Here is a 13,547-nt window from a genome sequence, read left to right on the forward strand (position 1 = left end):
AATCGGGCCAATGATTCTTGAAATCTCGCATCTTTTGTGTTCTCATTGTTATGTTTGAGAGCTCTTCTATACCAAAAAACTGTGGAGGTTTAGCAACATTAAAGGTGTGGAACAGTTAATTTGTAAAATTTGTCAGAAGGAAGGAGAGGTTTGTTGGGAAGGAAAAAAAGGATTTAATCTGTGACATACACTAGTGAGAACACTGAAGGAACACAGCCATCAACTTACATACAGTGCTGACTGCCTAGACGTTCAAGTGAAAAGCTTCACTCAGATTTTGTGGAAGAGGTCAGACCCGGTCCTTGCACAGCAGATGAGTAGGCCAGTAATGATGGGGTCAGCACTGCCAGATATGAGGCCATGAGGCACTGAAAAGCGTGGACAGATATGCCCTACAGAATAGGGAAACCTAGGAGTGGAAGACAAGAATACACAGGGAAGATAACCAGGATGGTGCAGATAGTTCTCTCTAATAGACAACACGTGGTGGGTGTATTCTCCAGTTCTGGTTCAAAGGCTGAGTCATGGTTTTGGTTGAGATAATTTTCATCCTAGAGGAGAAAAATTCTTCCTTGCATGATGTTGTGCTTTGGACTTACAATGGAAACAGTGGTGATAACACACAGATGTGTTAGCTGTTGCAGAGCAGTGCCGCACAGCGCCCAGGACGTTTCAACTCCTTGTGCTGCCCTGCACAAGGTGCCCCAGGAGCTGGGAGGGGACACAGCCAGGACAGCTGGCCCAGGATGGCCAGAGGGATGTCCCCACACCGTGTGGTGCTGTGATCAGCAATAACAGCTGCAGTAAAAAGGAGGAAGGGGGGACATTTAGAGTGATGGTGTTTGTCTTCCCAATAAACCGCTGAGCGTGGTGGGCCCTGTTTTCCTGGGAGCACCTGGACACCTGCCTGTGGGTGGGGAGCAGTGAATGGATCCCTTGTTTTGCTTTGCTTGCATGCACAGCTTTTGCTTTACCTCGTGAACCGCCGTTATCTCAGGCCACAGGTTCTCACACATTCACCTTTCTGATTCTCTCCCCATCCATCCCACCTGTGAAGACGGAGTGAGTGGCTGTGTGGTGCTGAGCTGCCTGCCGGGGCTAAACCACAGTCCTTTTTGGTGCCCAACGTGGGGCCTGAAGGTTTCAGATTTGACTGGAGCACGGAGCACATTAGACCAAACTTGTGGCTGTTGCAGATTAACTGAAATTTGGCAGGCTCCCGTGCTTGCCATGGGGCTTTCTTGCCTTCCTGTACGTTAAGAGCCCAGTGTTGTTAGTGGCTGCTTTTGCTTTTGCCCTTTGCTCTGTTCTTTATCGCCTTGCTTAGCTGTGCCTGGGAACGTTTTGATAACAGCTATGGCCATGAGCCTGCGCTGGCAGCGGGCCAGGGCACGGCTGCTTTCCCTGTGCTGCTGCACTGGACAGGCCGGGACCAAACACTGAACGCCAGTCAGAGGGACTGAGGCCTGGGGGCGAGTCCACGAGGGAGAACGCAGGCCCCTGAAGCACCTGTGGCCATGGAGAAGTCCCTGCTGCAGCAGGGAAACCTTGCAGTGTCCGTGTCCGTGGGTAAGGCCATGCCAGAACACCTCGAAGCATCAATCTGTGGGTAACACCACAGGCATGCCCTGAAGCAACTGTGTCGGTGGCAAGTCCATGCTGCAGCAGGGACACACCTGAAGAAGCTGCGGGCTGTTGGTAAGTCCACACCAGAACGGACAGACCTTGGAGCATCTGTGGCTGTGGGTCAATCCATCACGCAGCAGGCAGACCTCTGAAGGGACGGTGGCGCGTGGATGAGGCCATGCCAGAGCAGCTACACCTCTGTGGGACTCTGGCCAATGGACAAGCCCAGGCTGGAGCAGGTGCAAGGGGAGGAGTTGATGGCAGCATTTAACACTATGGTCTGAAAGGACCAGGAGTGGAGATTGTGATGGATACGCCTTTAAACTGCTGTAAAGCATGATCTGAGTCGCATGTTATAGGAAGTCCTACAGCAGGAACCTCCTGAACCATCAGAGGATGACCCCACAAGAAGCAGTGCACATACAGCAGTGACACAACCTGAGCTGGCTTTGGTGTCCAGAAAGTCCCTGTGACACACTGCTTCTGTCCCGAGCAACCACCGTCACAGATCTAAGTCACGGACTAAAAGAACTCAGTGGACATCTTATGAACATCTCACAGGGGTAGTCCACAAACTAAACAAATGATACCTGTGTATTGATTGAAGGGTGGTGGTTAATGAGGATGTATTGGAAATTGTGGGACTTAGGATGACGTGAGTGGTATGGAATGAGGAGTGGGTATTGTCATGGGTTTGGCTGGTACAGAGTTAACTTTTTTCCTAGAGTCTTGTATGCTGCTGTGTTTTGATTTTTGATGGAAATAGTGGAGATAACAAACAAATGTTTTTAATTGTTGCAGAGCAGTGCTTGCACAGAGCCCAGGACTTTTCTACTTCTTGTGTGGCCCTGCCAGGGAGGAGGCTGTGGGTGCACAAGAAGTTGGGAGGGACACAGCCAGGACAGCTGACCCCGGCTGGCCAAAGGGGTGCCCCACACTGCGTGGTGTCATGCTGAACAACAAAACTGGGGTAAAGGAGAGCAGCCATTAGGAGTAATTGTGTTTGTCTTCCCAAGAAACCGCTCCACGCGATGAGCCTGCTTTCCTGGGAGTGCCTGAACACGTCCTGACAATGGGAAGTTGTGAATGGATCCCTTGTTTTGCTCTGCTTGTACATGCAGCTTTCTCTTTACCTAGTAAACTGTCTTTATATCAGGCCATGAGTTCTTGCACTTTCACCTTTCCGATTACCCCTCCATCCATCCCACCTGTGAAGAGTGGCTCTGTGGTGCTGAGCTGCCTGCTGGGGCTAAGCCACAACAAAGGAATGAGAAGCTCCACAGCACAAAAGGAAGAGAATCTGAAATAATTGTTTATATTTCACACAAAACAAAAGTCCCTTATGCAAGCCAGTGTCTTTGAAAAGTCAAAAAAGTCTAAGTTATACAAATGGATCTGCATTATCACTCTAAAAATTCACATTATTTCCCAGAGAAGCATGGTAGGTTATGCTTTTCTAGGTTATGCTTTTCATTGTCTTTCCGACAAAGACAGGAATTCTTACCCTGCAAAGTAATTCTCCTCCCCAACTCAACTCCTACTTCACAACCATTGCATCACTTTTCAACTTTTTTCTTCTTTTACTTTCTTCAGTATGTAGCATTGCTGAGACATCTCTTTTAATTATTCTGCATTTGCTGGTTACTTTAATACACTGAAATTCTGTACAAAGAAGGTTTTTTTACTCTCTCTCCCATCTCAACAGATGACATTCCACTAGCGTCCAACAGGTCCAGCATTAATGTATGATTTGGATTAAGACTCATAGACTTGCAGGTGAAGAAAGGTGTCTACATGCATACACATGCACACCCTCTTAGTAAACAACAAGTTAAACATAAAACAGCAAAAAAAAAACACCCAGATTTTCCAGATTATTACAGCTTCTTCTAAGATCCATCTAAAACTTAAATTATTTCATTTAGTACGCATCTCTGAAGTGGCTAGCTTTGCATGTATTGTCTCTCTGGTCTGCAGTAATGAAGTTGAAGAGCACAGTGAGAGATCACCAGATTAAGACCCTACAAGGGAGTAAAGAACCGAGCCTGCAATGCACACTGCATCCATAAGAGCACATAATAATTCCTGACATGACAACCTCACAGCACATAAACAGCTCAGTTAACAGAGTTGAAGCGAGGTCAAGCCTGGAATTCTAATTTTGAGTCTTGTTCTAATTTTTTTTTTAATCCTCCTCATGTTTTTCATTTTAAGATCACCAACAACTTGTATACATATTCATTCTGAATTAAAACACTGAGACATGAGTTTATTGTTTCTCTTAGTTGGAATTCTTTAGAGGAAAAATGTTGCCAAAACAATTTAATACCATATTTAAAATTAAGAGTGCATTTTGACCCAAATGACTATAAATTAATCTTAAAAAAAAGAAGGGAAGACAATAATTTCTTCATTTTTCAAACAGAACAGTAAAACAATTGCAATAAAAGAGCATTTCAAACAGCCACTGAACAATACTGTAAAAAGCATGTTTGGATTAAAGGTAGGGACAGTCGTTTTAGAGGACAGAGGAGTTCTACAGCCCATGGCTGAAAGCTGAGTGTTTTGAGAATCGAACTGTAAAAAATTAATATTTTGGAGCTTCATTAAACCTTGATGTACATTCGACAAAAAGAGCAGAACTATCCCACTTGTATTTGAACTGTTTCACTTATCTCAAAATGGTGTTTTTAGAGAAGCATAGTAGGTTTCCTCTCAAGTGCCTGGCAGATGTGCTTTGAATTTGTTTCAAAGGTGCAGCTTTCCTCAAGAAGATTGTATTGAGGACTGTTCGGATCTCATGTGTGACTGTGTTGCTCAAGCCTGTTGCCAAATGTCATAGCACCACTTGTGACAGCCACAGGGAGAAGGGGGAGTTTTCACAATAGGAATTGTGCAATCAGATTAGCCAGTCCAAGGACGATTATAAAGATGTGAATGATCAATACTGGCAATGTCAGCTGCCCAGCACGATGCAGGGAGATCACATAGATGAGGGATGGATACACGAATACAAAGGCCAGACCACACGTTGCTCCAGAGTATCTGAGGAAAGAGGGGAGAGAGGAGAAGAAAATTAAAAAAAAAAGGGAAAACAGAACGCTTTGTGTTAACTCTTACTTCTTCTTGTCATTTTTTTCCACTCAAACTTGTGAACAGTCTAACTGAACAATGGTTAGTTGCAGTCACTAACCATTGATTCCTGTTTCTTGCTGTCCTTCACTGGCATGTGATTGCCTCCCTCTGTTTCCCTCAGCACTCTGACATGCCTCTGGTGTTCCAGCCATGTTCTCAGATGCTTCTGGGGACTGGCTCCCTATTTTTGACTTGATGTTTTGACTCTCTTTGGGGAAAGTTGTTGACATTCAGCAAAGAAAGACTGGACAATGCTTCACTCATTAGGCATCCTTTACTGTCAGAACTGCCATCTCATTGGATCCCAGCCATCTGAGTTTCATGCTAACGCATATAAACATGGAAATGCTACTGAATCCACACCTTTTATTTTAGATTATTTAATGAAATTCTAACAAACCATTCTCCAGACCCAAAAAAGATCAACATGCCCTCCTGGAAACACGATCAACCACAGCAACTGAAATATTTAACTTCTTTTTCTAACCACTCCCTTGCTTACCAAAACCTTTCTCATTATTTTCTCATACTGTGAGTTTCCACCTACTAAGCTATACTGTAGCCAAACATGAATTATTAACTAACAACACATTTTATTTCATGTATTCTCTTTAGGCAGTGGAAACACCACTGTGTAGAATACACCTGCACAAACTACACACACACTAAATATGCAAGTTAGATTGTATACAGACAGTTTATCAGATGGAAATTCTCTGCTTCAAATGCTTGACCGCAATGCACAGTGAGCAAGCACATCAGCAGAAGTCAGGATCAGTTTGCAAACAGAGAAATGTATTGCATGATATTTATTTTCAGTTCATAACTAAACCATCTCTCTTACTGGAATAAGAAAAGTTTCACTAAAATGAGAATTATAAAAAAAGACATGGAAAAACAAAAACCCTACACCCCGATGATTAGCTACTGAGCAAAAGTAAGTTATTCTGCTACACTGGTCAGACCCAAGCTTGTCATTCTGGTTTTCTAATTGCTGATTCCTATATATTTTAAACACCTCCCTCTCCTGGTTGCTGTAGGAAAAATGAAAACTAGGAATTAATGTCGATAATTACACATATATTCATGTTATATGTAGAAAACAAAATTGGTTAGATAATTTCCTCTAATCTTTCTCAATTACAAAAATCCTAGGTGTTTATTAACATGGTAAATTTAAGATGTAATATAGAAGTACAATTTTTATGTCAGTTTTACCTTTGAAGTTATTTGCTTTCTTGGATTTTTATCACAGAGTTTCAAAACATCTTTAAATGGTCTTAACACAAGACAAAAACAGATAAACCACACAATAACCAAGCAACTTTTATACTGACATAACATTCTTTGATGTGGATATTTACGAAGTCTTCAGATAGGGCTCCACTGAAACCTGGGGAATCATCCCATTCACCTCAAATACAAAGGTACAATTATGGATACTTGCTTGTCAGAACTTTAAAAAAACAGAATGTTGACACTTTTAAATTGTTATTTACAACTTATAAAAGCACACACTCTCACAGTTCCTTTTCAAAATCAAGAGGTAAACACGTAGTAACACCACACGCAAGCTCAGTGTGCAGAGCAGCACTTACCTTATGATACCTCCTATATTTGGATAAAATCTTGCCATTAATACTCCAGCTCCGACAATCGCTATGTTCAGGATGAGCACATGGAAAACACTACAGGGAAATGAGGAAAGAATATTAAAATCTATGATGTATTTATTACAAAATATCATAATCTTTCATTTATACTAACATTTAACTGGTATATGGATGGTGTTTCAATTTGCATGACTCACTCTATTAAAGCTAATTGATTTCACAGTAAACATAACATCTACTGAATATCCTGAGTGCCAAACTCTAAATATCTGGTGTTTTGACTCAAAATATTCTTAATGAGTAAGTATGTGTAATTTGGCAATTCTTCTGAAAATACCATATGCAGTACTCAGCACTCAAGTATTTCAGATGGATATTCAAATACCAAGGAAACAATACTATATAACTTAATTCCCACAAGAAAGAATTAGCTTGTTCAGAAAAAGATCTGAATTGCTCAAAATGAACTAATGGAAACCAAAAGAAAAGAAAAGATATATAATGGAATGGAAAACATTAGACAGAATACTAGGGAAAAACTACCAACACTACCATCATCAAAAACATGCCACCTTAATACTTGACCTCTAATGTATTTTGATAGAGAACAAATGTTGGATATAATTTAATACAAGACCTCTGTACTGCTTACACTAGATTTTAACTGATGTTGTTTTTACAAATAATTTCCTGTTACTTTCCTTTTTGCATTAAGGATTTAAAAAAATGAAGTTTTTCTGTTTTACAAAAGCAGCTTTTAATGCATGAGACTAATGCAGTGTAGGCATTATGAACACAGCTCAGACTCAGGAGAGTATCACTTTTCTATAGAGAATATAAAATGTTGGCATATTTCAATATAAAGTAAAGTCAGGAAATACAAGAAAAAAAACACTAGGGTATTTTGGTCACACAGCTGTTTCTGTGAAGGAAAAGGAGAAACTGCACAGAAAACATACATACACAGAGTTTTCGTTTATTCTTCAGGATGACTTGATGTCTTAAACTGTAAACTGATGCTAATTTTCCCCCCCCCTTTTTTTTTTTTTAACTGTAGAAAGTATTTGCCATATGTAGGATGTTACTAACAATCTTTTAAAGGTTACACCTGAAATGGTAGTAGTCATCACTTTCATGGCTGAAAGGCCGTGGCTGCTAGTTTTCAGGTTAGGAAGACAGATGAGGCTGTAGAGGAGCCTCATTAAAGTTTAGGGGAATTGTAGTAATTTACATGCAAAGAAATAATTGAAGATACAGACTATTTCTAACAATTGCTCTTAAAAAATGTTTGTTTGTTTGTTTTAATCAAAAGGACAGAAATAACATCCTTAATTCTGTTTGTGGCATTTTAACTGTGCTACAAAAACAGGTACACTTCAGAGACAGAAGACAGCAGTGGGAATACAGAAGCTGAAATTATAACAAAAATATCATCTGATATGAAACTGGTAAAACTCTAATGATCAAATTAAACCTCTAGAGTCAGACTATTAGGGAAAGATGGACCAAACATTCACTGCTCCTCTAATATTGCTAAAGATATCTCATTAACTGAACTGTTCACAAAAGCATATGCCATTAAAATTTACTTCCTCTCACCCCGTACATATGACAGATTACAAATCTTACTGTCAGATAACACGAATGAAGCCAAACATTTATAAGCACAGAAAATGATGGCAATTCCTTCTTTTTTTTTCTTGTTTTTTCTTTCTTTTTTTTTTTTTTCTGAGATTAATTCTCAGCAAGCAAGAAAATGAGTCCAGCCTTCACAATTCAGAAACGTTCTTCAAATTTGAGTCAGTTCAGAAAATTTTAGAAGAAAAAAAAAAAAAGTCAGAAATATGTGATTCTGACATGCTTTAAAACAGAAGTGACTTTGTAGTTCAAAGTTGCTTTTCTAAAAAATAATTCAGGTTTCTTATAACTTCAAAAGTGTGTGTGTGTGTATTGTGAAGAAGTGTTTTTCAAGCTCTTCATCTGGGAAAAAAATCAGGGCGGGGTGAGGGGGATGGGGCAGTGATGTGTTTTAGCTCAATTGAAAACAATTGTCTCAAAATGCTGGAGCCTCCAAAACAATGCAGTGCTTGCGCAGAACTGCTTTGCAGTTTTATTTTTTTTTTTAACTGCTTTGCAGCACCCTCAAGAATAATAACAAAATCAAAAAGCCTGAAAAGGATTTAAATCCATCTGTTTCAGGGCTAAAGGTTGCACTGTATTTGTCCTTAGGACGTCTTTGCACCTTTTTCTACATTTTGCACCATTGTCTACATTTCTACATTTTAGCAGCTCAGATTAGACCATAAGGAAAGCAAGGAAATTAAAAGTGCGGCAGTAAGTGTGTAGTCAAAGGGTGAACTCCCACTTTTAAACAACAGGGGAAGCAAGAAGGCAAAGCAAAAAAAAAAAAAAAAAAAAAAAAAAAAAAAAAGATAATTTAAGTAAGGATTTTTGAAAGGTTACTTAATCTGAAAATGCATTTCTTCCTGGAAATCTCACTCAAGTGACATCAGTCAAAAGACCGAATTACAGCAGTTTAGATGCCAGGCAGAAGCTAGGTGAATAGAAGATAACTAAGCATGCATGCAAACAGCAGAAATGTGTTTCATTGCATCAGAAGACACACATCTGTGGGAGAACTGGCAGGTCTGCTGGGCTACCATGGAGTAAAGGGAGGACAATCGTTTGGGAAAGCCAAGTGATTTCTGTCCATCAGTTTATTTAACCTCTCAGAATAAGAAAGATGTTTTAAGAAGTTCTAAAAAATGATTAGATGTACAAAGTATTTTATGCACAACATATAATTAATCAAGGGAATTCTGTCACAACTATTACTGTAGCCAAGAGCCAATAACAACACTAACAAAAATTAGCTTTCTATACATCCGAGAAGATCCAGAATCTCATGAGACAGCAGATAAACCACATGCCTCTGGCTCTAAGTCACCCATTAAATTATGCCATTGCAAACATATCTCACTTTAGGAAAGAAAGTAATTTCCCAACCCATGGCATCTTGGCCTTGTTTTACACCACCAAGGAGAGAAGAGAATAAACAGTTTCTTGGGTTTTGTTCCAGTATGTCCCTTTCTGTGACGTAGTCTGTATACTAGCATCCATTTTCCTTAATGAAAGAAGAAATTAGGAAGCATTCTCCTGTTTCTAGATCTTTCATTGGAAGCACAAAAAGGCTCAAGACTTTGTGATGATGCTTGTCAGAAGACCATTGTATCCAGCACATCTACATATGTATTTAAGACAGGCAGAGATGCAGGTGTCAGGCTGGTACAGAAGAGGAAGGAGAATTCTCCATCTTAGAAGCAAGGGGGGTTTAGCTCTCATAAGAGAAAGCTGATTCTTTGTCAGGAGGTAGAATTTAGACCAGTTGGGCTCTCAGAAAACATCATCACAGGCTTAGTGTCAGAGGATATATGATGCTAATTACTTCCCCTTTATGCTTCAGACAAGCAAGCTGTCACTGTTCAGTTGATCCGTGTGAAACCTGGCAGTAGAAAAAGGTACCTGTCATATGCCTAACCTTTGAAGTTTGGAGAGGATGAGCTTGTTTGTCATGCAAAACCACAGATAAGTAGGCTACACCATGGCTAAGCACAATAAAGCACTGTCAACAGAAAAACAGTAGCACTGCAAGATATTTAAAAAGCACATGGGGGTCGGTCTTCGGACAAAAAACTCCTCTAAAGTTGATTAAATGGTTCCTCATTACAATTTAGTCATAATCCACGGCCCACCAGCAAAAGCCAGGATATGAAAAAGATGCTGCTTTTGGTAGAAATTGGATGATAACCAATCGTCAAGGCTAAAAACTACAAAGCAGCAAACTAATACCTTGGTGCTTCATCATATCCAGTGAAAGACAAACAGTAAAGAAAAAAAGGAATTATAGCAAAGAATCAATTTGTTCTAGGCGATAGTCACTGCTAGCAAGTAAAAAATATCTGGTAGCCCTGTAGCACGTGTGTTCACATGTGTGTATTCAGTCAACAGACAGCTTTAAGAAGCATCCATCCAGACTTCAAGTGCATCAGGTATCCACACGTTCCTGTGAGGAAGTTCAGCTTTTAAGATCAGGGAGCTTCTGGTTCACGTGAAACATGCAGCACTTCTATAAGCAACCCAGATCTTAAAAACGAAGACAGGAAAATTTGCAGTGGGGACTGGGACCAAGGAAGGGGCTGTTTGTTTTGTTTTGTTTTTTTGAGAAAAAAAGGACAATTGCAGACAGAAGGCAGATTTATATACAACTCTCTCAGCTGCAAATACAGAAGGGATGTAATTTAATATAGAAAGGATGTAACAATGGAAATACATGTGATTCAGTGTATTGAATCACAGTGGGGTTAACCAAGGCTAGGTGGCCAACACAGATCCTCAAATGCACAAACAGCATGATTCAGCACACTGACAAATCTGCTGTATATACAGACACATGGATATACCATCAGTGAACGCTTCTGAACGCTATTTCCACAACCCTTCTTCCTGCAAAATCAGTCACAAAAAGACAAATTAAGTTTTTTTTTTTTTTTTTTAATCTTTCTAGAAGAATGGCACAAAACCTTGCCTTCTCCTCTTTTTCTTCTGCTTCACCCTTTTGCTTCCTTATTTACAAATTTTCACCAGTCAAGTGACTGGAAATATTTCTCTCCATATACACACCTTATGTATATATCTAAGAACTAAAGCTTGAATCTCTGCAGGTCAGCCTCCTTATTGCCTGAGAACCATTAGCCTTTGAGACTGAAGATTTTGATGCAAGCCAAGTATATACAATAATTAGGGGAGTGATTGTTTTCCTATGCAAAAGCCATGCCACTTAATATCTCTAGCTAAGTTCTTCAGGGTGGATCTACAAGCTTCACAGAGAAACATCAGTGTACATCAATAAGAGCTAATTCTTTGTATTTCCAAAATATGTCCCCCCAGACCAGCTCTCCCATTGCTCTTAGTTTAACTACAGATCTGTTTATAAGCATGACAGAACAGCAGAGTGATCGCAGAAATATGAAAACATGTCCCAAGTCCTGGAAGAAATGACATGGGACTGTCACAAGGCCCACCAAAGCTCTGGAACGGGCACAGTAGGGTTTCTATGGTGACAGATGATGATGTATTGAGTACTGCATGTTCATACACAGGCTTTCACTACACTGGGACCATGGTCCGGTTTTTCCAGAATAGCTGGTGGTAGCAAAACCAAGAATACTGAAATTCTTGGAAAAGCGATATGGAAATGGTGCTACTGAAGAAGGATCATCAGTTTTTGCTGCTGGTGAGAACCAGTCATCAAGAGGTATTTCACAGGCTGGTCACAGGTCTTTACCATCCTTCTAGAGACAGATCCTGTGCTTGTTACCAGTCTTCAGTTAGTCCCCATTGCACAGAAAAATAAAGGGTTGACCTTGTCAGCTATAAATATACAGAAGCTGGAGCCTGGATGTCATTTAAGTGACATTTGTGCTATGTTTGATAGCTGGGATACTGTAGTGGGTTTACGTGGCAAGGTTTTGGTAGCAGGGAGCCATAGGGGTGGTTTCTGTGAGAAAGATCTAGAAGCTGCCCCATGTTTGGGAAGGGCCCCATTGTTTTCCAGAGCTGAGCCAATAAGCGATGTTGTTTGCGCCTCTGTGAGAGCATATTTAAGACAGGGAAAAAACGCTGCGCCACACAGCAGCCGGGAGTGAGAAACAGCCTGCAGGTGCCAAGGTCAGTGTAGAGGGAGGGGGAGAGGTGCTCCAGGCGCCGGAGCAGAAGTCCCCTGCGGCCTGTGGTGAGGACCATGGTGAAGCAGGATGTCCCCCTGCAGCCCATGGAGTACCACGGTGGAGCAGGGTTCCACGCTGCAGCCCGTGGAGGAGACCACGGTGGAGCAGGTGGCCCTGCACCGACGGAGGCTGCCGCCTGTGGAAGACCCCTGCCGGAGCAGATTCCGGGCCGGCCCTGTAGCCCGTGGAGAGGAGCCCACGCAGGAGCAGGTGACCTGGCAGGAGCTGCTGCCCGTAGGGGAGCCAGGTTGGAGCAGTTTTCTCCTGAGGGATGGACCCCGTGGTACGGACCCATATCTGGAGCGGTTCTGGAAGAGCTGCTGCCTGTGGGAAGCCCACACCGGATCAGTTCATCAAGGACTGCATCCCGTGGGTGGGACCCCACAGCACAGGGGACGAGAGTGACCGAGAAGGAGCGGCAGAGAAGAAGCGCTGTAGACTGACCATAACCCCCATTCCCCCGTTCCCCTGCGCCGCTCGGGGGGAGGAGGTGGAAGAGGGTAGATGGGGGGAAGGTGCTTTTGGTTTTTTTTTCCCTTTGTTTTCTCACTTCTCTCGCTTGTTAGTTGTAGGCAATAAATCTTACTATCTCCTTATGCCGAGTCTGTTTTGCCCGTTACAATAATTACTGAGTGATTTTCTCGTCCTTATCTCAATCCTTGAGCCCTTTTCACATATTTTCTCCCCATTCCTCTTTGAGGAGGGGGAGTGAGAGAGCGGCTGTGGTGGAGCTCGGCTGCCCACTCGAGCGGAACCACAACAGATACTACAGAGAGACACATACAGACAGAATGTACTACTTCATCTCCATTAGTGGGATAGCTATACAAGTAGCTTCATAGAAACTATTTCTGACTTCTCAGAAATTTAAAATACCTCCCTCTAAAAAGTCTTTAAAAAAAAAGAGAGAAAAAAAGAAAAGAGTGAAGCTACCCACAGGATATCCTGGAGATGAGAACGATGTATTTGCATCATCACATTCGTCATACCACAAAGGCTTAAAACAGCAAGCTTGAGCTAACCCAAGCAGAGGCTGGTATAAAGGTGTAGATTTTTGGAGAGGGCAGGAGGGAAATGACAACTATTCTGGTCAGGGAGTAACTGAGGGGAGGAGATGGGAAGAGGCACATCTACGTAATATAAAGGACATGGCTGTTTCCCAATGGCTGTGAAATCCATGTTTAGCACTTAAATCAGTTGTTTCCAATAGTAGTAGCTTGCAGCAGTTCCTAAAAGTCTCTTTAACTTTGAACTGAGAAAAATTTAGCATCAAAAAAGCAGGCACTTATTTCACTACCTAATTTTAGGCATCCAATTTCTAGATCTTTTCATATCTATTTTAGGACCCAGAAGAAACCTGAAACTTTTAACAATGTCTTCCCAGACC

General features: G+C 41.5%; 1 protein-coding gene across 3 annotated transcripts in view; it reads right to left on the reverse strand.

Annotated features, from left to right (window-relative positions):
* Positions 1–2,926: 2,926 nt before the first annotated feature.
* Positions 2,927–13,547, reverse strand: part of SLC38A9 (solute carrier family 38 member 9) — a 51,758-nt gene continuing 41,137 nt past the window's right edge. For all 3 annotated transcript variants that reach the window (XM_082783708.1, XM_082783709.1, XM_082783710.1), the window contains 2 exons: positions 6,360–6,449; positions 2,927–4,671 (listed from right to left, as the gene is read on the reverse strand). In XM_082783708.1, the coding sequence (XP_082639834.1) occupies positions 4,506–4,671; positions 6,360–6,449 (256 nt within the window). In that variant the 3' untranslated portion in view covers positions 2,927–4,505. The remainder of the gene's footprint in view (positions 4,672–6,359; positions 6,450–13,547) is intronic.

The sequence above is a fragment of the Aythya marila genome, assembly GCF_965140915.1.
Source record: "Aythya marila genome assembly, chromosome: Z".
Taxonomy (NCBI): Eukaryota; Metazoa; Chordata; class Aves; order Anseriformes; family Anatidae; genus Aythya; species Aythya marila.